The 25,002-nt window shown below is 53.0% G+C and overlaps 1 protein-coding gene and 1 long non-coding RNA gene across 7 annotated transcripts in view; both read right to left on the bottom strand.

Moving 5' to 3' along the window:
• Positions 1-25,002, bottom strand: part of GARNL3 (GTPase activating Rap/RanGAP domain like 3) — a 161,284-nt gene that overhangs the window by 124,417 nt on the left and 11,865 nt on the right. The window contains exon 2 of one of the 6 annotated variants that reach the window (XM_051854945.2): positions 16,314-16,484. The exons of 2 other annotated variants lie outside the window; for them this stretch is intronic. In XM_051854945.2, coding sequence (XP_051710905.2) covers positions 16,314-16,484 — 171 coding nt within the window. Of the gene's footprint in view, positions 1-16,309; positions 16,485-25,002 lie in introns of those variants that run through there. 3 more of the 6 variants (XM_051854974.2, XM_051854970.2, XM_051854963.2) reach the window with 3 other exon arrangements.
• LOC138845275 (uncharacterized) lies at positions 3,040-16,301 on the bottom strand. The gene is made up of 2 exons (XR_011382196.1): positions 15,451-16,301; positions 3,040-9,943 (listed from the first exon to the last, which is right to left on the bottom strand). It is a non-coding gene; the product is annotated as an uncharacterized lncRNA (long non-coding RNA).

Raw genomic sequence — 25,002 nt, 5'->3', positions numbered from 1 at the left:
ACTACTCAGCAGTGAAAAGGAACCACCTGGGTGAGTCTCCGGAGAACTATCCTGCGTGGAAAAAGCCAATCCCGAGAGTTACCTACCGTAGGATTCCATTTATATGGCGATACTGAAATGACATATGACAGCAGGAGGAGGGGCCACCTGAGGGACCCAGAGGGGATGGGACCGTTCTGTGTTCTCTGGGGTGACAGATGCAGGAGCCTCCACGTGACCCATGTGTGCAATCCTGGGAAATCTAAACACGACCAGTGGAGGGTACAAATGTCAGTTTCCTGGCTGTGATATTGTAGGGGGAACTTGGTGATGGGCTCTCTCTGTTATTTCTTCTAACTGCACAGGAGTCTGAAATTGTCTCAAGATACAAAGTTTAACTAAAACAAAATCTGAGTCAAAATTCTTTCACTTATTCAACACTCAGTTACCAAGCACCTAAGAGGACCAGGAACCATGCCGGGTGCCGACCCTGGGATGCTTGGACCCTGCTGTCCCAGAGTCTGTGGTGCAGTAGGAAAGAAAAACAGGATCTCATAGGAATAACAGCACTGTGCACGCAAAGCACACCTGCATGTAGCAAGCCTGGTAAATCACAAACAGTCCCTTTGCATCCTTTTTTAAGTGACTTCTGCAGCCTTTGGTGCAGGGGCCCACAGCAGGAGCCTGGTGGGGGGAGGGGGTCTGTCACACTCTTCTGAGCTCCAGACCCTCCACCCAGAAACCTGGGAAATGCGCCCCAGATGACGACCCCTGTGAAGCCCGTGTCTGCCTGCCTGCTCCCTCCCTTCCCCACTCTGCACTGACCTTGGCTTCTCCTCTCGTGTGAGGCCAAGGCTTGTGGGTTTTCTAGCCCACAGTATAATTTGGTTTGGGAAACACTGATCCACGTGGGATCTATAAATGTATGAGCAGAAAGTGTCAGACAGAAACCGAAAGTAAGGGGAAAGTCAGCAGCCGCCATATGCACCACCTGCAGGCACACCTGCTTCTGTGGGGAACCCCTCCCAAGGCCGTCTCCTCAGGGGCTCGAAGTCTCCAGGTTCACGAGATCTGCCACCCACTGCACCCAGACCTGGAAGCTGCAAGTGCTTCTCTGTGGTCCCTAGATGGTCAGAATCCAAGACTCCGAGCCCCGCTGCTCAGTGTATTCCCTGGGCCTGCGCGGGGGAGAAACACAGGGTCTCAGGCCCAGCCCGTCACTGCAGCCATCTGGGGAGTGAACCAGCAGATGCAAGACCTCTCTCTCTCTCGCTCTCTCTCTCTGTAACTCTGCCTTTGAAATATACATATAAATCTTTACAAAAAATAAATGCATACATACAGGGCCTCAGGCCCCACTCCAGACCTAATGGAACAGAACCAGCATGTTACAAGATCTCCCGGGGATGCATATACATGTTGAAATTGAGAAACACTTATTCTAGATCTAGCTATATATCAGAATCATCTGGATTTTTTTCCTCTTCTAGTTTGTTGCACCATGAAATATTTCAAAACACAGAACAGTAAATAACTACATGATAGACACTAGAGATACACTGAAGGGGCCGGCGCTGTGGAGTAGCAGGTAAAGCCGCCGCCTACGATGCCAGCATCTCATATGAGCGCCGGTATAAGACCAGGCTGCTCCACTTCTGAACCAGCTCTCTACTGTGGTCTGGGAAAGCAGTGGAAGATGACCCAAGTACTTGGGCCCCTGCACCTATGTGGTAGACTCAGAAGAATATCCGGTTTTCTGGCTTCAGCCTGGCCCAGCCCTGGCTGTAGCAGCACAAATCGAGGGCCAGCCTTGTGGCATAGTAGGTTAAGCCTCTGCACTGGCATCCCACATGGGTGCCGGTTCGAGTCCTGGCTGTTCTTCTTCCCATCCAACTCTCTGCTGTGGCCCAGGAAAGCAGTAGAAGATGGCCCAAGTGCTTGGGTCCCTGCATCCCTGTGGAAGACGCGGAAGCTCCTGGCTCCTGATCAGCCCAACCCTGGCCGTTGCAGCCATTTGTGGAGAGAACCAGTGGGTGAAAGATCTCTCTGTCTCTCCTCTCTGCCTGTAACACTGCCTCTTAAATAAACAAATCTTTTTTAATGTAATAAGTCATTTATTTGTAAATCAATAAATAACTTAAAAATTTAGACAATCAAGACTACATTGATAGGCTGGTGCCGCGGCTCAATAGGCTAATCCTCTGCCTGCGGTGGGGTCACCGGATTCTGTCCCGGTTGCCCCTCTTCCAGTCCAGCTCTCTGCTGTGGCCCGGGAGGGCAGTGGAGGATGGCCTAAGTCCTTGGGCCCTGCACCCGCATGGGAGACCAGGAGAAGTACCTGGCTCCTGGCTTTGGATCAGCGCAGTGTGCCAGCCGCAGCGGCCATTGCGGGGTGAGCCAACAGAAAAGGAAGACCTTTGTCTCTCTTGGTGTCCACTCTGCCTGTCCAAAAAAAAAAAAAAAAAGACTACATTGGTAATCCAGGAGCAGCAGAATGACTCCATGTGCAGAGCTGAATGTTATGTGAACAGCAACTGCTGCACAGGAGTATCCTAACACACACCATCGATCATCTCATCAAATAAACAAATCTGAAAAAACAAAACTTACACAAATGACAACTGCACCGGGCACATCTTCCTGCAAGTGGCTGTGTACGAACATTCTGCTTCTGGGATCTGTGACGCAGCAGCTCTGCCGCTCACGTACACCGCTGCACAATGTCCCGCGTTCCCCGACTGTCAGATATTTATTGCTCCCGATTGCTGTACTAAACATTCTTTTAGAGTCTCTTTCCAGACGAGTGCAATCATATCCCTGGATTGTAACCCAGCAGTGGAACTGTAGGGTGATAAAGCACGTATCATTTTTTTCTACCTAGTGACAACTCTGCTGCCCAAAGTAAGTACACGAATTTGCTCTCCCCTGAGCAGTTTACGTACGAGTTCTGTTTGGGGCTGCCAGACACTAGTTTTGGTCAGTCGGAAGGATATGAAGTGGTGCCTCATGGAGAATGTTTTTTTTGTTTTGTTTTGTTTTTTTTTTTTGTTTGTTTGTTTGTTTGTTTTGTTTTTTGACAGGCAGAGTGGACAGTGAGAGAGAGAGAGACAGAGAGAAAAGTCTTCCTTTTTTTGCCGTTGGTTCACCCTCCAATGGCCGCTGCGGCCAGCGCACTGGGGCCGGCACACCGCGCTGATCCGATGGCAGGAGCTAGGTACTTATCCTGGTCTCCCATGGGGTGCAGGGCCCAAGCACCTGGGCCATCCTCCACTGCCTTCCCGGGCCACAGCAGAGAACTGGCCTGGAAGAGGGGCAACTGGGACAGAATCCGGCGCCCCGACCGGGACTAGAACCCGGTGTGCCGGCGCTGCAAGGCGGAGGATTAGCCTAGTGAGCCGCGGCGCCGGCGGGAGAACGGTTTTAATCTGCTCTCCCCTGATAGCTGAACAGCCTAAACATCCTACTGTGCTTATCAACCGCCTGGGCTACCTTTTCATGACTTCCCTGTTCCAAGTCCCTTGCCTACCCCCTTTTTGTGTGTGTGTTGTTGGTCTTTTTCTAAGTGATCTGTAGGATATACATATTCTGAATATCAACTCCACCCCACCCCCTTTTAAGGTCAAGGAGCCAGGAGCTTCTTCCAGGTCTCCCACATGGGTGCAGGGGCCCAAGCACTTGGGCCATCTTCTACTGCTTTCCCAGGCCATAGCAGAGAGCTGGATTGGAAAAGGAGCAGCTGGGACTAGAACTGGTGCCCATAAAGGATGCTGGTGCCGCAGGCGGAGGCTTAACTTACTACGTCACAGTGCTGGTCCCCAATCCAACCCTTTTATGGCTAATAAATTGAAGATTCCTTCTTCCAGACTGTGGTTTTTTTTTTTTTTTTATTTGCTTATAGGACCTCTGATCATGTGGAAGTTTATAAACTCTTCATAGACATTCTCACACTTCCTTTATGGCCTTGTTTCTCTGACTCAAGAAATGCTTCACCACCATGATGTCATAAAGTCTCTATTGTTCCCTGCAAGTTTTCAAGTTTGCTTTTACAATATTCTTAATTTAAATATGTAAATGGCCACTTTCCACCCCAGACCTCCTCAATCAGAATCCTCAGGAGAGGGATCGAAGCATCTGATTTTGTAACTGAATGCATTCCTTCTGTGGTTCTGTGACAGCCAGACCAAGACACACAGCAGACCCAATTCTCACCCATGGGTGCTAATGGCAGGCAGCTCCTCCACAAAATCCCACAAAACACCTCATCTCCGTCACCCTCACCGCGTGGGTAGAGACTTTGACAGACTTCCAGGCCCAGAGACCAGACGTCCATCAGCGTCCAGGCCAGCATGTGCGACTGTGCCCTCTCCCTGTATCTGACAAACAGTGCTCAAGTGCCTGCTTACCCCTCTCATAAGAAACACTGCGTCCCGAGGTTCTCCTTCTTCCTGTCACACAGTTCTTTTCTCTATTCAGCTGAAATCTATCACAGCCGAACCTCCACCAGCTGGTCCCACGTCCACACCCTTCCATTTCCTGACATCACATCCTCACTCACGCCCCCGTGCACCTGTCAAGTCTGGCACCCCCGCCCCTCCCCGGGAGCCCTCCAGCCAGGCTGCCTCTCTTCCTTCCCAACCAACTTGCTGAGCTGCTTCTCACGTTGGGACCTGGAATGCTCCCTCCAAAGCCCTCCTCTTTCTTCTTCTGGACCCCTTCCCTCCAGACTAGGAATTACAGAGCGTACTGGATCAACATCTGCCTCCCCACTAGAACAGGAGCCTCAAAATGGCAGGCTCCCTGTTGCTTCTGGTCAAGGCTGAAGCCTTACACGTAACACAACACCTGGCATGGAGTTAGTCTTCGCAGGATTTTGTTGAACAAGGGAGGGATGGACGGATGGACAGTTAGATGAGAGAAAACAAGCCAGTTAACCCTTTGGGGTCAAATAAGACAAATTAAGGTCACTTCTACAGGAAGGTCCTTCAAATGTCCAAGGAAAGCCATCATGTCCCTTAGGTTTTTCGTCTTTACAGGAAGCTGGGTAACCCAGGAGGGTGGATCCGCTATACTCGGCAGGTGCCTACAGCGGGACAGCGCAAATATGCAGACCACTTCGTAACTTACTCTGGGATCGGGAGAGACGATCCTTATGACCGACCACAATCCCACTGATGGCTGAACTGAGCTGCCTGATTTAGCATATTTATGACATTTTTAAAAAAGATTTACTTATTGGAGAGGCAGAGATACACACACACAGAGGGTGAGACACAGAGAGATCTTCCATTCACTAGTTCACTCCCAGATAGTCGCACCAGGCAGAGCTGGAGCAATCCAAAACCAGGAGCCAGGAGTTTCTTTGGGGTTTCCCATGGGGGTGCAAGGGCCCAAGCACTTGGGTCATCCTCCATTGCTTCCCAGGTCAGCAGGCAGCTGTATCAGAAGTGGAGTGGACAGGACTCAAACTTGTGCCCACATGGGATGATGGCTCCTGTGGTGCAGGGGCTCACCCGACGACACCACAGCGCTGGCCCCGTGACATTGGCTTTTAGCCAGCCATCAAAATACTGCAGGTAACTGCCTCACATTAATCTCAGAAAGTTCATTTCATAGGTTAATACAATGCCAGTAATATGAATGAGCAAAGAAAACGCTTTGGGAACCATCACAATGGACAAATGGTGGCTCGGCTCACTGGCTGTCAGTTCATCATGAAGCTGACGTCTATGTCTCGTGACTGGCATCTCTGAACAAACAGTAAATACGGTGAGGTGGCGCTGACTGACACCGTAACAGTAAAAGTCAAGCTCTCAAAACTCAGCCAACTGTTCTACTTAAGCTAAAGAGCGTTTTACGGCATTTAAAGGAGAACTCAAACAAAAAAAAAATCTTAAAAGTTATGCAAAGAAAATAATAGAATCCTGAACTTAAACTGAAATAAATTAGCATCCAATGAGTAGAGACGATACACACCCAGAGATGTTTCCACATAGTCACTCAACCTTGTCCAACCCATCATGAACTCAGTCTCCGACCTGGCGACAAACCTCCCCTTCTGGGCCTCAATTCACGCAGCTGTATAGAGGGGCCGGATCAACGAGTTAATCCCACAAGTGCTGATAAATAGGACGACAGGCATATGAAGCACTTATCTGGCGTACAGTTTGAGTACAATGAAAATTTGAAGAAACAGAGGCTGGCACCCTGGCCTCCCTCAGGGAGCAGCACACCTGACAACACAACACAGAGGATAAAACTAGGGGAACACCAGAGCCTACGCAGAATTTGCCACAGCCTAAAATGTCCTCGCTGCAGAAGCACAGTTACCAGGTAGGAGACACTTTTGTTTAAATCTTACGCTCCGTTCTTGATGCCTGCAAATTAAACTGCCAAGAGACAGATGAGCAAGCAAAAAGGCAAATAAATTCTATGCTTGATTTTACTAGCGTGAGGGGTCCACAGACAAGAAATGAAAACTCACAGGAGCAGTTAGACTTGGGGGCTTCTCCGCGACTTTAACAGAGGGCAGAGGACTGTGGATAAGGCACTGGACAAAGGAGAGGGGTTCTGGGCTTCCAAGGGCGGTACTCTGTAGGAAGCAAAATGTGGGCACGAATGGCAGAGCGGGCCGCTCAGCAAGGTAGCTGGTGCAGATTCACGCGGCGCCCTCAGCAGTCCGTCCCTCCCCGTTGGTGCAGGAGAGGAGCGGGGACACCTTCCCAAAGCGGGAGCTCTGCCCTGCCTTTACTCGACGTGGGGAGAAATGAGGGCTTTCTCTCCCTTTGCTCAACCCCCTCTGCTCACATCGATGCTTATGCCAAAGTGGCCTAGTTTGGGGTGGCGTATGTTGACGCCTCTCACGGCCGATACCAATTTGTGGAAAACGAATGTCTGCGGAATGGATGAGAACTTTGCCTTAGGTAACCCAGGAGAGGGGGACGTCACCCTGTAGATGATCTCAGGGTCTCATTCTAGGTCCACTCTGCTATCTGCGCTGCTCCCCCCAGGCACATTCAGGCCGTGGGGAAGGAAAGCAGCTTCCTGTGGGCTTTTAAGGTCCAACTGCAGTCCTGGAAGATTTTCTGAAATGTTCACTTCACCAAGCTCTTCTGATTCGGAGATAGGTTCCAAGGAAAATGAAATGGTGATGGGGCCGGTGCTGTGGTGTAGCGGGTGGGGCCGCTGCCTGCAGTGCCGGCATCCCATATGGGCGCTGGTTTGAGACCCAGCTGCTCCACTTCTGATCCAGCTCTCTGCTATGGTCTGGGAAAGCAGTGGAAGATGCCCCTAGTCCTTGGGCCCCTGCACCCGTGTGGGAAACCTGGAAGAAGCTCCTGGCTCCTGGCCTCAGATCGGCGCAGCTCCAGCTGTTGCGGCCAATTGGAGAGTGAACCAGTGGATGGAAGACCTCTCTCTCTCTCTCTCTCTGCCTCTCCTTCTCTCCCTGTGTAACTCTGACTTTCAAATAAATAAAATAAATCTTAAAAAAAAAGAAAGAAAATGAAACGGTGAAACCAACCAAGGGTGACCCAAGGAGGTGAGGTGAGGGAAGGCGGGAAGTTCTTCAAAAGAAGCCAAATACCGCACACGGCACCCATACTGGAATACAGGCTGCAGTGCAGTGAAGCTAAGATCACTGATTACTATAGGATATGACAAGAAAGTGACCAGTCTGTCTCCAAGGCAGCGATGGGATTGATATAAATGAGTGCTGGCTAAGGTGAATTTAGGGCAGGGTGGCCTACACGATGGCCTCTGTCTCTTGAAAATACTGATTAAAAAAAAGAAAAACTACCTAATTCCTATTTATAGTGTGTCCTTCCCATGTTCTGTCCTGTTCTTTGAGATGAGGTGAGCATCAAAAATGGGTTGCTGGTCCTTCAGGAATACAAAATGTGAAAGACCTGAAGACTTGAATAGTCAAAGGAATACAATTCTTAGCAACGGCATAACCTCCTGGAGGACAACGCCTGCTGTTAGCAGCTATTTCTGTGGTGGAGGCTGAGCTCAACGGTGAGCCGAGCATCAGAAAGGGGCCAGGGGGTCTTTACAGAGACGCAGAAGCCACGGGGCAGCAGCCCGGAGTCCTGCCGCGTGCCTGCAGGCTGCATCTTTGACCCCACAGCACCTGGACTGGTGGAGATGGACCTCCCCTCCCGGCAGTCCAGGCTGCCACCCTTCCCGGGGACCTCACCTCTCCTGAGTCCTCACGTATTACCTCTGTCCGGACGACCCCCGAGCCAAACCTCCAACTCTCTCTCCCCCACTGTAAGCTCAGACTGACAGCTGCCAGACTTAGTTCCAGGGACACCGTAGCAGTCCCCCAAACATGAGGTGCCCCAGAGCAGGCTCACGCCCACTTCTCGCATTCCTGTCCCGGCCAGCAGAACTGCCACCCTCTTCCCACACGAGTTCAGAGCCACCACTCATGTCTCCTCTCCCCTCCACCGTCTCCTCGGTCATGTGGCCCTGCACAGGGTTGCTTTTGAAAACTGTACGGCTGTGTCTGTACAGCCAGATTTCACTCTGAAGAGACAACGCACTCTCTTGGTTCGAAACTGAAGAGCACAGCAGGCCGTGAGGGGAGCTTCCTCACCTCCTGGGCCCGGCTGCCTGCACATACCAGAGATGCTGCAGGCATTTATAGAGCAAGAGCTGCATATACTCCACTTTCCGCTGTGTTTCCCCAAATGGCAGCACACTACCCAGAATCAATACCAAAAACATGGGGCCGGCACTGTGGCATAGCGGGCTAAGCCTCCACCCGTGGTGCCGGCATCCATATGGGAGCCAGGTCCTGTCTCGGCTGTTCCTCTTCCGATCCAGCTCTGTGCTTATGGCCTGGGGAAGCAGTGGAAGATGGCTCAAGTGCTTGGGCCCCTGCACCCATGTGGGAGATCCAGAAGAAGCTCCTGGCTCCTGGCTTCGGATCGGTCCAGCTCTGGCTGTTGCGGCCACTTCTGGAGTAGACCAGCAGATATAAGACCTTTCTCTCTGTCTCTCCTTCTCTCTGTCTATAACTCTACCTCTCAAATAAATAATTTTTTTTTGACAGGCAGAGTGGACAGTGAGAGAGAGAGACAGAGAGAAAGGTCTTCCTTTGCCGTTGGTTCACCCTCCAATGGCCGCCGCGGCCGGCGCGCTGCGGCCGGCGCACCGCGCTGATCCGATGGCAGGAGCCAGGAGCCAGGTGTTTTTCCTGGTCTCCCATGGGGTGCAGGGCCCAAGCACCTGGACCATCCTCCACTGCACTCCCGGGCCACAGCAGAGGGCTGGCCTGGAAGAGGGGCAACTGGGACAGAATCCGGTGCCCCAACCGGGACTAGAACCCGGTGTGCCGGCGCCGCTAGAATAAATTTTTTTGACAGGCAGAGTGGATAGTGAGAGAGAGAGACAGAGAGAAAGGTCTTCCTTTGCCGTTGGTTCACCCTCCAATGCCCACTGTGGCTGGTGCACTGTGGCCAGCGCACCGCGCTGATCCGATAGCAGGAGCCAGGTGCTTCTCCTGGTCTCCCATGGGGTGCAAGGCCCAAGTACCTGGGCCATCCTCCACTGCACTCCCGGGCCACAGCAGAGAGCTGGCCTGGAAGAGGGGCAACCGGGACAGAATCCGGCGCTCCGACCGGGACTAGAACCCCGGGGTGCGGGTGCCGCAGGTGGAGGATTAGCCTAGTGAGCCGCAGTGCCGGCCTTAGGGCCTTAAATAAATATTTTTTAAAAATAACAGAAACATGTGTATTCTTTCTTATGGTTACATATTATTCCATAATATTTTATTTAATCAATCCCCTAGTAAAATGGTTCTTAATCTTTCCCTGTTACACTGCATTGATAACCGGTACATGTCATTTTGCATGTGGGAATATCTGCAGAATTCCATGTCTTCCTTTCTTGCTCCGATGTCCTCTGGGCTTAGACCACCACTGCTCCAGAAGCGATACCTGGGATGCATGCTTGAATTCTCCTAAATGACACCCCCCAAAAATACTTAGTGAGCACTTTCTGCTTGCCAGGTACCCTGTAAGACAGGGAAGAAGGCGGGCACTGGTGTAGTAGTTGAGATGCTGCGTAGGGGCCCATGCTGTGGCGTAGCAGGTTTAGCCCTGGCCTGCAGTGCTGGCATCCCATATGGGCACCAGTTCAAGTCTTGGCTGCTCCACTTCCCATCCAGCTCCCTGCTAATGTGCCTGGGAAAGCAGCAGAGGATGGCCCAAGTCCCTGGGCCTCTGCCACCCATGTGGGAGACCTGGAAGAAGCTCCTGGCTTCAGCCTGTCCCAGCCTTGATCATTGCAGCCATTTGAAGAGTGAACACATGGATGGTAGATCAATTGATCTCTCTCTCTCTCTCTGCCTATCAAATAAACATTTTTTTTTTAAAGACACTGCTTAGGATATCTGCATCCCACACTGGAGAGCTTGGTTCAAATACCAGCTACTCTCTTTCCAATCCAGCTTCCTGCTAATGTGTGCCCTGGGAGGGAGCAGGTGATGGCTCAAATACCTGAGTCCCTGTTACTCAGGAGGGAGACCCGGATTGGGCTCTTGGCTCTTGGTTTCAGCCTGCCCAGAATTAGGGGAGTGAACCAACAGATGGAAGATCTCTAGCTCTCTACCTTCCAAATAAAATGAAAATAAACTTTTAAAAATTTGTTAAGAACAGGGAAGAACACGGGAATAATCCGAGAGCAGGCAGGCCGACCCCACAAGTCCTCACCTGGCTCAGGGCTGCTGGAGCACTGGGAGCTTATCAACAGATCAACCCCTCTCTCTGTGTGTTTGGGATCAGTTGAGAATTAGTGACAGGAATCAGGCGAATGCAGATCAGAACATGGAAGTCCTTACCGTCAGGGTTTCATTGGCAAACGAGACTGACTTCTGTAGCCAAAGAGGCTTCCTACTCCTTCCCCGAGTTCAGACCTCGGGACAGCCCTCTAGGAGGAGAGCCGGGTCTGTAGAGGGCCAGACACTGCCTGGGGTTGCCGGGGGAACTGCTGTCTCACGACTGCCAGGCCCGGCAGGGGACAGGGACAGATGCATGTGCACACCCGCCTCTCGAAGACTCAGGTGTGTTTTCCCATACGGAAACAGGAGGCGAGACAATGTACAAGCCCTTTTGGCAACCACACCCCCAGAGTGTAACTTCTTAAAAGCTCTCCAAAGGACCTGAACGTGAGGCCACTGGATTAAACTCTCAGAGATATACCACCCCCATACGGGTGCATCATTGTTTCGTTGTTAAAAAAAAAAAAGATTTATTTATGTGTTTGAAAGACAGAATTAGAGAGAGAGAGAGAGAGAGAGGTCTTCCATCGCTGGTTCACTCCTCAAATGGCCGCAATAGCTGGAGCTGGGCAGATCTGAAGCCAAGAGCTTCTTTTGGGTCTCCCTTGGGCCATCTTCTACTGCTTTCCCAGGCACATCAGCAGGGAGCTGGATCGGAAGTGGAGCAGCCTGGACTTGAACCTGCACCCATATGGGATGTTGGCGCCACAGGCACAGCTTAAGCTGCTATGCCACAGCGCTGACCTGTTTCATTATTTTCCTTGATGTAGAATGCTCTCCATTTCCAATCTAATTCACCTGAGAGAGCATGTCAGCTGCTGCATGATGGGGGGGGGGGGGTTACCTGCATAACTTCAGTGACTCTCATTAGGTCTGTGATTCCCACTCACAGAAAGCTCTGCCCATCTGAGACGACACAGAACCAGTGTCACCGGGGGCTTTCTGGGGGTTACAGCACCCCATCGTCTTCACCTGAATCACGCAGGTCTCCCGAGGGTTTCTGGCTCTATTTGAAAAGCTGCTGGCCTTCCCGCTGCGGAAAGGGGGAAGGGGCGAGTTAGCCACCCAACCTCCTTCTCCAAGGATAGGAAGGTTTCCTCACGGAAACAGAACAGTGGGGGAACAGAGCTCACCGGAAACCTGGAGGCTCACTGTGCAGCAGTGTGTTCTAAGACAGTGTCCTGTCACTCAGGGGCCAACTAGGTCTTTCAAAGCGTTTGAAAGCATACACTTGCCTGGTGTTTGTATGACGCCTGGGGGACAAGCTCTTTAAAACACATGCCCATTTCCCTCAAAAGACAGGAAGGTACACTACTGCTAATTCAGCTTGGTGGAAGAAATTTAGCCGGAAACAGACTTTGAAAGAAATCTAACTTTACTGAGGGACGTTGTAATTAACCCAGAGGAAGGGCGGATAGCAGGGAATAATTTGCCGATAATTCTGTGAGACTAAAATCTCTGCCGACTATTTTCTCTCCCCTTGTGGCTGACCTCCTGGGCCTGAACGACCGCCTTCCTGACACCTTCCTTTGCCTTCTCCAGTTGTGCTGGGCTGATGCCCGATGGAGGAACTGTCCCCTGTCCCTGACGTGTGGTCCATAGGCCCGGAGCAAAGCCACGTGCTGGCTGCATCACAAAGCCTCGCATCTGCCTTGGCCTCCCTCTCCCATGCCAGCTGTGACCTCAAAGGTGTCCCACGGCTTCTACCGCTCCAGGGCGACCGCCAGCGCTTTTTGATCTTCAAACTTTCTGTTGTGCTCAGCACCTTAAGCCAGGTTCCCGGGTCCCACCCACAGGCATCCTAATAGGTCCCACACTACTGTCTTTGAAAAGACTTCCTGAGCTATTTTTGTGACTAGCTACGGACTGTGCCTCACCAGCTTCCGTGACCCAGTTCACCAGCCCCTGACCGTTCCTTTTGGTCCACTCACAAGGACAGACAGAAGGACCCGCTCCTCCCCTGGGAGCAGCCTCCCCCAGGTCCAGGCTGGGCAGCTGGGGGCCTCTCCCTCTCAAGTTGCAGGGCTGTGAGGACAGACCCCAGGCTGCGGGAGGTCTCACGGCCTGCTGCATGGTGAAACGCACAAGCGGTAGGAGCCAAGAAGGCCCCGCGGTAGAGAGCTGGGCTGAGACAGGGCCTGGGGGCGGCGGCAGGGTGGGAGAAAGCCTGCGACCTGGTGGCATTCGCGGCTTCGCATCTGGTCATCCCTAAGCCGGAGCCTCCCTTTCTGTAGTCTGGTCACACGAACCCATGCACTCTCCTTTTTGGCCTCAGCCGATCTGAGCTGGGTTTCTGTCACTTACAACCAACAAGCCCCACCACAGTCCACCTGGTAACTGGCCTCCTGGCCTCTTCACTGAACACAGCTGTGAAATGCACTTCTCTAAGGGAGAACTCAAACCATTACTTGCCTGTCTTGAAAACCATTCAGAGCCCCCCACCCCCGACACACCCAGGACCCAGTATAACATCTTCCACAGTCTGTCCCCCAGATTGACCCTTCCTTCCTTCCTTCCTTCCTTCCTTCCTTCCTCCCTTCCTTCCTTCCTTCCTTCCTTCCTTCCTTCCTTCCTTCCTTCCTTCCTTCCTTCCACAGGCAGAGTGGACAGTGAGAGAGAGAGACAGAGAGAAAGGTCTTCCTTTTCCGTTGGTTCACCCCCCAATGGCTGTGCTGATCCGAAGGCAGGAGCCAGATGCTTCTCTTGGTCTCCCATGGGGTGCAGGGCCCAAGCACCTGGGCCATCCTCCACTGCACTCCCTGGCCACAGCAGAGAGCTGGCCTGGAAGAGGGGCAACCGGGAAAGAATCCGGTGCCCCAACCGGGACTAGAACCCGGTGTGCTGGCGCCGCAGGTGGAGGATTAGCCTAGTGAGCTGCGGTGCCAGCCTAGACCTTTCATCACCCCCCACAAAAAAGGCAAACAACGGCCCGGTGCATAGTGGGTAAAAACTGCCACCTGTGACTCCAGCATCTCATATGGACATTAGTTCAAGACCCGGCTGCCCCACTTCTGATCCAGTTTCCTGCTACTGTGCCTGGGAGAGCAGCGGAAGATGGCCCAAGTGCTTGGGCCCCTGCACTCTACATGGGAGAGCCGGAAGAAGCTCCCAGGCTCCTGGCTTTGGTCTGGCCCAGCCCTGGCCATCACAGCCATTTGGGGAGTGAACCAATGGATGGAAGATCTCTCTTTGTGTCTCACTCCCTTTCTGTAATGCTGTCTTTCAAATAAATAAGTAAATCTTTAAAAATAAATCTACCCAAGAAAAAGAAAAGTAGGAAGGTCCTACTCCTTTTTCAGGGCCCATTTTACACTACTCAAGACTTCCCTAAGTACTCTCTACCCCTGGATATGCAGCCATGTCCCTTTTCAGACCTGACGGCATTTATCTCATGACCTTTGTCTTCGTCTATCGGGGGTTTTGTGCTCTGGTCTCAGGGCCCTCTTGTTAACATCAGCTGCCCCAGTCAAAACTCCCATGCCCTCTTCCTTACCCCACAACCACATGTTCACCAGGGCTGCTCTGATGTCTCGCTAAAGTCCTCCAATCAGCCGCATTGTGCCTGCCACCCCCCCAGAACCCTGAATATCTCCCAAGGTAACGTCTCTCACTCGAGTAGGACTCCAGGCCACCAGCCATATCCTACTGCAACCATCTGCCCACTGACACCGGTTACCTTCCCCACACGCAAATCTGATCACCCATATCCCGGCCTAGAGCCAGCATCAACGGCCCCCACTGCCCAGTGGCTCAGCTGCTCTCTGCCCTCCCAGGCTCGCTGCCCACTACTCCCCAAGAAGCACCGCTAAGCCACTGTGCTCAAGGTTCCCACACCACCACCACCACCACCATCACCACCACCCACCCCTCCCGCAAGAGTGCCTTGCTGCTGCTGCTGCTCTCTGCACATCCAGTCGCCTCTGTCCGGGAAGGCCTCTCCCACCTCTGCCGGGGACGGCCCCCACATTTCGAGTCCGTTGTCCCCTGAGAAATCTGGGGCTGCCCCGACTTGATCTGGAAGGAGACACCCTCAGCGCCTGGCAGAAGGCCCCGTACAGCACACAGGAGCCCGACAGAGCTTACTGGAGACCAGACGCCTCTCCTGCCAGGAGCAGGGCTTTGCATTACTGTGGCACCCAACACGGGCCCAGTTCGGGGCTGGCCAACCTCCTTGGTGTCTAGCACTGGACTATTTTCTTTTCATGACAATACCAAACACCCTGTGGACACAGACATTCCATAAGCGCTTTTCTCCTGATGACACACCAGACACGGCATGGTCGAGGTGGGCACTGGAGTTAGACAGATGTAGGTTCAAACCCCTGCCCTGTCACTTATAAGCTGCGTGTCCTGGCCACGTCTCCCAGTCTTTCGAGGCCTCAGCTTCCTTATCATAAGGCGCAGCTAACAGCGGCCCCTCACTGGGTTTCTGGGAAGACTGAATGAGAAGGCACATTTAAGATGTTTGGGCAAGTGTCGGTGACTGAGAAATACTTGTTGAATGAATGCGTTGCCCACAAAATGGCAGTGGTTCTTAAAGACACATCTTTTCTGGTCCATTTTCCAGAGAATCCGACATCTGGCTCCTGCAGGAATCAAGTTTCAAACCTGGCCCCGACCCTGGAGTCCACTCCGAGGCCTGACTCCACCCAAGGCCACTTGGCGAGCCTGGCGGGCGAGGGACACACCTTAGGAACTGGACCGGTTCTCGGATGGGTCCCAGCCAGCCAACAGCCACCGGCACCCTCGCACCCCTAAACCCTCCCTGCGTTCCGTTTTCACCGCCGCACTGCCGCCCCTACGGCTGCCAATTACCAGGTCCCGGTCCCACCCCTAAGCGGATCCACCAATAACAACTGGAAGCCGACCGGCCGGGTTGCTGCCACTGTGCCTCATAGGCTCTCCAGCAGTCCGGCCCGCCCCCTTGACACGTCACCGCCTGGTGCACTGTGGGACTTGTAGTCTACAAAGGAGGCTGCGGGTCAGGTAGGCGGTGATGGCCTCCCGCCCAGCTCCCGCGCCAGGGGCCTCGGGTTATCGCCAGCCCCCTGGACGCACAATGCCTCTTCTAACGAGGAATTAGGGGAGAAGGAAGCTCGGCCCTCTCCCACCCCTCGCCTTTGACAGCTGATGCTGGGACCCCCTCTCTCCCCCTATAGCATGCTGGGGCCACCAACGATGTTGACCACGGATTTCCAAAAAATTCCGCACCAAAATAAGCCTCTCTTTTAACTACATTTTTGTCATGAACTTTTTGAAGTACCCTCGTAGAAGGCATTCCATAAATGTTGATTGCATCCAGGCCACACAGTTCACAGCTTGTAATTTCTTGGTGTTAATTTGTGGCTGGCTATCCCCTAAGCTGTAAGACTCCTGGAGACAGGATCTGAATTTATTTTTTGCTGCCAGATGAATAAGATATCATTAAGAACACAATGCCATCTCCTCCCCTGCACCCCAATAGGAGCATGTACGCTCCCTGAGCGCTAAGGGCCTTCCAGGTGCCGGGACATGAGCGCAAACCGGAACGACGCTTCTCTTACTTACTTACAGGTTGACCTGGGACTCTAGTTCAGGGTCTTTCGCTGGCCACGTCTGAAGGGGCTGGATGCCGAAGGAGAGAGATGACTTTGCTTTCCAGAGAAGGGTTTGGGCCATCTGACTCCCACAGGACCCCTTGGTCAGCGGATCCATCAGTGGGCCTGGAGGCTGAGGTGCTGTACTGAAGCAGAAGGAGTTGGGACAGGCACTGAGAAACACAGAAGAATGGCGGGCCAGTCGCCGGCCTGGCGCCGGCACTCCTACCCCAAGACCAGCCCCGTTCACAAGCTAGAGGAGTGAGAAGCCAAGGCCCTCCCTCCTCCAGGAGCACCACTGGGGCTGCACCACGACCTCGCTGCACAAAGCAGTGCAGCGTGCCCTGAACCACACAGATCCTGCCCCTCCCTCGGCAGTGAGGTAAGCCATCCACGTGGCCAAGTCAGTGGGGCCTAAGGATGGGGAGCAAGTTTCAAACAATTGCAGACTGATTTAGAACAAGGAAATACTGACCTGGCAGGGGAAGCTAAGTCCACAAGGTTCCCAGAGAATAGCAAGTGTGGGACTTCATGACCATGACCCCTGGGCAGCTCAGGAGTGCTGGGTTTACCTCCTAATGTCCAATTTAAAAAAAAAAGCCATACAAAGAGGCTAGTCTGGCAAATAACACCGGAGACACAAAGGACCCCAACCTGTGTTGAGGAGTAGTGGCGTGTAGCCTTACACTGTGAATGCCTGAGGGATTGCCATGTGGACTGCTCGTGGAAGTAAACAAACGGAGAAATGCATCCCTGGAGTGTGCCTGCTGCCTTCTCTGAGGATGCAGGGAAGCAGGTCGGAGAGGGAGTTCTGAGGCCGTGGGGCTGCTGCGTGGGCAGGGAGGCACCCAGGCCCCTGCCGGAATGGTTTTCCAAGCCAGTTAGCAGCATCTCTTCCCACCTCGACCTCGAACCACAGATAAGCCAACCAAGTGCGACTGCTTGGCAGTGGGAAAGCCAAAATAAAAAGCAATCTCAGAGAACACTTCGGTCCGGAGGGACTCTTTGTAACGTCTTCTTCAGAGGACTGTGACGGGGTAAAAGGCGAAAGGTCCAGTGGTTCTTCGGGACAGTGCTGTCCACAAGGAGGGAGCCCGCGGGGCTGGAGGCAAGAGAAGTGACTTCCCACTGATGGGCATCTGGTGCCAGATAGGCACTGCCCACTTCCAGGCTGCTATGCAGTGCCATCAGGCCCAAGGCTGCAGGCACGTTAAAAAGACAACCAAAGTCACTCTTGTGACCTCTGCCCCACCTGACCGCCACCTGTTTCCCATGAGGCATCTCTCCTGCCAGGTCCCCCTGGCATTCCTCCTTTCTAAGCGGTGACTCAGCTCCCCGCCTTGGTCATTCCGGGGCCCGAGAGGCTACCCGCCGAACACCTGACCAGGAATGATCATGCCCTAGGCTGGCTTCAAGCCACTTACTTGACAGCCAGTGCACACACACCAAAGGTGCGAGCCTTCCCCTCAGGACAGAGGACAAGGGACCAAGGTCCTGGGATGTGTTCAGCTGTTTATTCAAAGGCACCTGGTGTCAAGAGAGCTTATGGCTGCCTTAGCCATAAAGCAACAACAAAAATAGTGAGGCGGGGATTCAGGATGCGAGACACAGTCTCTTCTGAGGCCACCTCGATTTCTTTTAACTACCAAGATGATACTTGTATGCAAAAGATGTATTAAGAGGGTGCTCCCAAAAGAAACTGGTAAGAGTGGAGGAAGCAGTGCAGGGAAGGCAAGAGGCTGAGTAAGGCTTCTGTTTCAAGAGAATCTCTGAGAAGGGGCAGCCTCAAGTGGTCTGGAGCCACGCAGCCCAGCTTGGGGGCCACTGACCACGGGTGAGCTACGGGCAAGAGAATGTGAGCAGTCGAAGTGGGGTGTGCGAGTGTTACATACACGCTGGCTTTTGAACATGTGGTACAAACAGGGAAGAATGTGAAACAGTGCATCAGTTTTTACACTGATTACATACTGAATGACAATAAAGTAAATTATTCAAATTTTAATATAGCTAGTAGAAAATATAAAATTACAAACGTAACTTGCCTCTTAGAAGGGTACTTCAAAAACTTCATGCAAAGTGGAATTAAAAGATAAATTCAGGGGCAGGCGCTGTGGTACAGCAGGTTAAACCGCTGCTTGGGACCCCAAGCCCCATATAGCAGTGCTGGTTTGAGCTCTGGCTCAATCCAGCTTCTGGCTAACCTGCTGGGGAAGTCAGCGATGACGGTGCACGTGCCTGGGGGACCCAGACGGAGTTCCTGGCTGCTCTTGCAGGCGTGCGGGGGAGTAAACCAGTGAACAGAAGATTCTCTCCCTCCCTCACTCCACCTTCCACATGAACAAACAAATCTCTTTTTAAAAAACTAAAGATAAATTGGGGGGAAGGCATTCGGCGTGGTGGTTAGGACACCTCCTGGGACAACCGCATCACACACTGAGTGTCTGGGTCCAGTTCCAGCTCTGCTCTTGACCCCAGCTTCCTGCAGTGCGCACCCTGGGGGGCAGCAGGTGATGGCTCAAGTACTTGGGTCCCTGACATACACAGGAGACTGGAAACATTTGTCTGTCTCCGTCTCTCTCTCTCCATCTTTCAAGAAAAATTTTTTTTAAAAAAAGAATACAACGCCGGCGCCGTGGCTCAATAGGCTAATCCTCCACCTTGCGGCGCCGGCACACCGGGTTCTAGTCCCGGTTGGGGCGCCGGATTCTGTCCCGGTTGCCCCTCTTCCAGGCCAGCTCTCTGCTGTGGCCAGGGAGTGCAGTGGAGGATGGCCCAGGTGCTTGGGCCCTGCACCCCATGGGAGACCAGGAAAAGCACCTGGATCCTGGCTCCTGCCATCGGATCAGCGCGGTGCGCCGGCTGCAGCGGCAGCCATTGGAGGGTGAACCAACGGCAAAGGAAGACCTTTCTCTCTCTGTCTCTCTCTCTGTCCACTCTGCCTGTCAAAAAAAAAAAAAAAAAAAAGAATACATTTATTTTGGTGCAAAAAAGTTTACATCCATGCATACAAAGAATCTTCAAAAAGTTCATGGAAAATGCATGTTATGAAAAACCTGCATGGATTTCAAAAATTTTTCCACCAAAATAAACTTATCTTTTTTTTTTAATTTTTTTTTTTTGACAGGCAGAGTGGACAGTGAGAGAGAGAGACAGAGAGAAAGGTCTTCCTTTTTGCCGTTGGTTCACCCTCCAATGGCCGCTGCGGCCGGCACGCTGCAGCTGGCGCACCGCGCTGATCCGAAGCCAGGAGCCAGGTGCTTCTCCTGGTCTCCCATGGGGTGCAGGGCCCAAGCACTTGGGCCATCCTCCACTGCACTCCCGGGCCACAGCAGAGAGCTGGCCTGGAAGAGGGGCAACCGGGACAGAATCTGGTGCCCCGACCGGGACTAGAACCCGGTGTGCCGGCGCCGCAAGGCAGAGGATTAGCCTAGTGAGCCGTGGCGCCGGCCTAAACTTATCTTTTAATTCCATTTTTCTACAAACCTCCTGAATCCCCCTTGTGTTCTGGACAGCACTGCTCAAAGTAATGACGCCTCGGAACCGGCTCCACCTTCCTGCAGCCTCAGTTGTTGGCTGAGGGCCGTGGGTGGGGGCCGGGGCGAGGAGGGCCCCTGCGGATCCGGAGCTTTCTGGATCCACGGGCAAAGCAGCTCCAGGGGTGCAAGGGGAGTGCACCTAAGAGCTCCTGGTGCGGATGCCGGGGTGCACCGAAGCAGGGTCGGTGGGGAAACGCACAGAAATGGAGAAGGGAGCCCAGCGGCTCCAAGGGGACTTCCCCCACCCCACTCCCCTTCCTTGCCACTTCAGTTTGGTCTCTACCACTCCTTTCCCTACACATCTGCAAATCTTACAGTGACAGGATGCTTCGACTATCCAGTGTCCTGTGACTCGCTTTTAGACCTCAGTCCTAGGTCTTGGACGTCATTCTACATCAGTAAATACAGATGCATACCTAACAGGGATACTACAGAGGGGCCAGCGTGGTGGCACAGGTTAAGCTACTGCCTGTGACGTCAGCATCCCATATGGGCGCTGGTGCAAGTCCTGGCTGCTCCACTTCTGATCCAGCTCCCTGGTAATGTGCCCGAGAAGGCACCAGAAGATGGCCCAGGTACTTAGGCTCCTGCCATCCACGTGGGAGACCTGGATGGAGTTCCAAGCTACTGGCTCTGGCGTGGACCACCTGCAGCCATTGTGGTCATTTGGAGAATGAACTAGCAGGTGGAAGATTTCTCTTTCTCTGTAACTCTGACTCTCAAATAACTAAGTCTTAAAAAAAAAAAAAAGGAATATTGTAGAGATCACCTTATTTGCTTGCATTATTTTTAATTTAAATACTGATATTACTTGTCTTAGAATATTATTCTAGCTTTTTTTTAAAGAAAGATTTATGTTTATTTACTTGAAACAGAATTACAGAGAGAGGGAGAGACAGAGAGAAAGGTCGTCCATCCACTGATTCACTCCCCAGATGGCCAGAGCTAAGCTGATCCAAAGCCAGGAGCCAGGAGCTTCATCTGGGTCTCCCACACAGGTGCAGAGGCCCGAGGACTTGGGCCATCCTCTGCTGCTTCCCCCGGTGCATTAGCAGGCAGCTGGATCAGAAGAGGAGCAGCTGGGACTTGAACCAGTGCCCATATGCGATGTCAGCACCACATGCCAGGGCTTTAACCAGCTGTGTCACAGCACCGGCCCCTATTTCTGACCTTTTAAACTTTATGGTTTTGTTTTTAAAATTTTAAATGCTAGCTTTTTAAAGCCTTTCTCACCTTTTATTTTAAATCATAACTAGACTTGGAATTTTTTCACTTTTTTCTAATCCTTTAACTTCTAATCCTTTAACTTCTGCTCAGATTTTGTCTCATCACTAATTGTAATCTGCTCACTTATTTTTATCTTTTCTGGTCTTAAATGTATCATTAAAGATGTGTGCTCCCCATAACCTTCTGACGTATTTTATCTTCACTGCCTCCCTGTTCAGAAGCAGTTGACAGTTGAAGCGCTTCCTGGAAAGACGGCAGTGTAAATGTTCATTTGCATAACTCCTTGGAACTCAGGGAAATAAGCAAAAAATAGCCCAGTTATACAGAAGACTTAGAGACAAAGGAATGGCCAAACCCCCTGCCGTACCTCTGGCGACCTGGGTGCTTACAATCAAGTGTAGACAGCCCAAGACACCTCTGAGTGTCGGCAGATCTTACATCATGTGAGCGAGGGCAATGTCCACAGGGCTGATCGTGCCCACCGTGGAGGGAGGAGGACGGGCCAGGGCAGGTTTCTTCCCCTTCTCCATGCCCCAGGTTTCTACTAAGGGAGGTGGCTCTGTGAAGAGGCTGCAGGATCAGCCTGTCTTAGGAGATCCTTGACCCTCTTGACAGATACTAAGCCAAGGTTCACATGAAGCTGCCCAGAGAAGGCCCAAAGGCACTGTCTGGGAAAATACCCCCCCAGACCCTCTGTGGAGCCGGCGTGCCTTGAAGTTGGGGAGAAGTGGAAATCGGGGGACACCTTGCCCGGGGTCTGATCAGCGCACGGAGAGGAAGCACAGGTCGCGGGAAGCAGGAGACACTGAGGGTGTGGGAACTGCTGCCTCTGGACCTCCACCCCTCCAGGCCAGACGTTAGCCCGGGTTCCGAAGGAGAGGATCCCAACACCGCTCAGAGGGAGGAGAGCGGGGGTGAATCCCCGTCCCTTTGTTAACGTGAGCAGATGCAGCCCCAGACGGCGCTGCTCCCATTTAAAGATGAATACTTGGGACTAACAAGCACAGGACCTGGGAAAAGCGACAGCCAGGGCAGGTGATGAGCACACAGATCAGAAGATTCTAAAAGGTTCAGACAAAAAAAAAAAAAAAAAAAATCAAAGACAATGGCTTTGTTGTCTCACAAAAATGAGAACAGGGGCCGGTGCTGTGGCATAGCAGGTTAAGCTTCTGCCCGCAGTGCCGCATCCCATATGGGCACTGGTTCGAGTCCCAGCTGCTCCACTTTCCATTCAGCTCCCTGCTGATGGCCTGGGAGGGCAGTGGAAGATGGCTCAAGTGCTCGGGCCCCTGCACCCAAGTGGAAGACCCAGAGGAAGCTCCTGGCTCCTGGCTTTGTATTGGCCTGGCTCCGGCCACTGCAGCCATTTGGGGAGTGAACCGGCAGATAGAAGACCTCTCTGTCTCTCCCTCCCTCTCTGTCTGTTAAATAAATAAATTAAAAAAAAAAAAAAGAAAGAAAATGAGAACAAGGCCTCTCTCAAACAAAAGATCAAGTAGTACAATAGACAGACTTCACATGACTCTGAGATTAAAAACCCCAAAATGTGGCACGAAAAAGGTCAATTCAGCGTTTAGCGGTTTTCTGGGCGAGCAGACCTGGAGGACAGGAGATGAGGGAGTCCTTGCACCGGTCTCCTGTGGTGAGCATTTTTGTATGCATGGGGTTGCTGTATTTATTTATCTATTTATTTTTAGTATTTATTCATTTGCAAGGCAGAGTGACACAGTGGGAGGGGGGAGGGTCCTCCATCCACTGGTTCATTCTCAAATATCCACCACAACGAGGTCTTAGCCGGGCTAATGCCAGGAACCAGAAACTCCTTCCACTGCCTGCCCAGCACACTAGCAGGGAGCTGGGTCAGGAGAGAAGGTGCTGGACTCAGCAGGTGCTCTGACACGGACTGTGGCCTGCGGCAGCACAACACCCTGCTCCGTGTGGGTTCCTATTAGACTGGGGTCAGCCCCAAGAACACGCAGTTTGTAATTCTCTCCTCCCCCATTGTAACCCCCAAGCCTTTCGTGCGCCTGGAGTCTCAGTATGGTGAGTCTGAAGCGATGGCGGGAAGGAGAAACGTGGCCCACTTCACAGCCAGCCTCTGCCGGTGACCACAGAGCAGCCACGGCCGCCCAGTGGGAGCTTGCCGGGGAGTTCCAGACAGGGCCCAGGAGCCCCAGCAGCCCACAGCCAGGCCCGGGGAGGCCCAGTGACGCAGGGGAAGAGACCACGGCAGGATCTAACCGTGGCAAACAAGGGAGGTCTCCCACGCTTCTAAGGAGATCCCTGAATCAGCCAAACAGCGTAAAAGGCAGCAAGCTCTGTTCCGGCTCCTTCAGGTCGTCAGGCATCGCACCGCACGGATCACTGAACTTCAGCCGGCTTCCACGAGCAGCACGGAGGGCGGCAGGGTGCCGCACCTGCTCACCAGCACTCGCAATCCTGGACATTCCTGTTCCAGTTGTTTGCTGGGAACCACCTTGGCCCAAGCGTAAAATCCTCACTCCTGCCTGTCTTCAAACCAAGCGGCCTGAGCTGACTCAGCTGCCAAGAGGGAGGAGGCCCCCGCAGAGCGGACGGTGGGAGACACAGCGAGCTGCAGCTGCATGAATCAGGAGTGGACACCGCAAACCCCCGCTTCCTCTCAGCCCCTCCCCCCCAGGGACTGCTTATCCTGTGCCGCCTTTCTCTGCCGACGCCAGCCCAGCTCCCATCTGCTTACGGGATGTAGCCCATCTCCACGTTGGCTCCGTGGGAGAGAGCAGCCTGCTCCGTTCCTTTCACACAGAGATGTCCCACAACTCTTCGCTGAATGAGTGAGTGACGATGTGATCGCACAAAACAGAAAAGTATGTACTTGGAACAGCGAAAAATTGTGTCAGTTTGTTTTGCCTTTTTTTTTTTTTTAAGACTATTTGAAAGTTGGACAGAGAGAGAGAGAGAGAGAGAGAGATCTTCCATATGCTGGTTCATTCTCCAGGTGGCCAAACGGCCAGGTCTGGGCCAGGCCGAAGCCAGGAGCTTCATATGGGTCTCCCACATGGGTGGCAGGGTCCCCAGCACTTGGGCCGTCTTCCACCGCTTTCCAGGGAGAGCAGCTGAGATACAGACCGGCGCCTACAAGGGACGCCAGGGATGCAGTGGCAGCTTTACCCGCTACGCCACAATGCTGGCCCGTTTGGTCTTTCTCGGAGGTCATGGGTAGCTTCAGCCAGAGGGATGTAAATCCTGTCCATTACTTTACCCGTCTGCACCAGGGAGCTGCTTTGTGAGGACGGGGCAGGGGCACTGAGTAGAGGGGTCAGTCCAGGCTGGACGCACGGAGCTAATACAAGGAAGCACCCGATGGCTGTCAGCGCACGCAGACACGGTTCTCTCTGGTGCCATCAATGTCCTCGCACCCACTTGTGCTGAAGCTATGGATCGCTGACAGTCATGGTTGGGAAGTCCACTTCAACCACCCCTGCGAGGCGGGCGTGCCCATTTCCACCTCCTCGCCCAATAAAGAGGCTCCCAAGAGCGGCGCGCCAGCTTGTGCCCGGTGCTGCCGGTGCCCAGCGTGTCTGTGTTTTGCTCTGACTGAAGACAGACACTGTGGCACACGATGGTTTGCACACAGATGATCTGCTCCACACCACTTCAATCCGCTTTGGTGTGCACAAGTCAGAAAGCTGAAGCCTGAGTGTCCCCTGCTGCGCTGTGGTGAGCTCTGGACAGGATGTGGAGCCCACAGAGCAGGCGCACCCACGGGAGACTCCCCTCTGGAGTGAGCCAGGCCGAGCGGGAGAAGGCACACGGCGTCGCCCGGCTCTTGCAGCTCCCACCGGCTGCTGTGGTTCTGGGCTGGCAGCTTCCTGCGGCAGTAGGGCAGGTTCTGGGATCAGGGCGGAGCCAGCAGAGCTGC

The sequence above is a fragment of the Oryctolagus cuniculus genome, chromosome 1, assembly GCF_964237555.1.
Source record: "Oryctolagus cuniculus chromosome 1, mOryCun1.1, whole genome shotgun sequence".
Lineage (NCBI taxonomy): Eukaryota > Metazoa > Chordata > Mammalia > Lagomorpha > Leporidae > Oryctolagus > Oryctolagus cuniculus.
The sequence above is the reverse complement of the archived record's forward strand: the minus strand, read 5'-3'. Positions and strand labels throughout refer to the sequence as shown.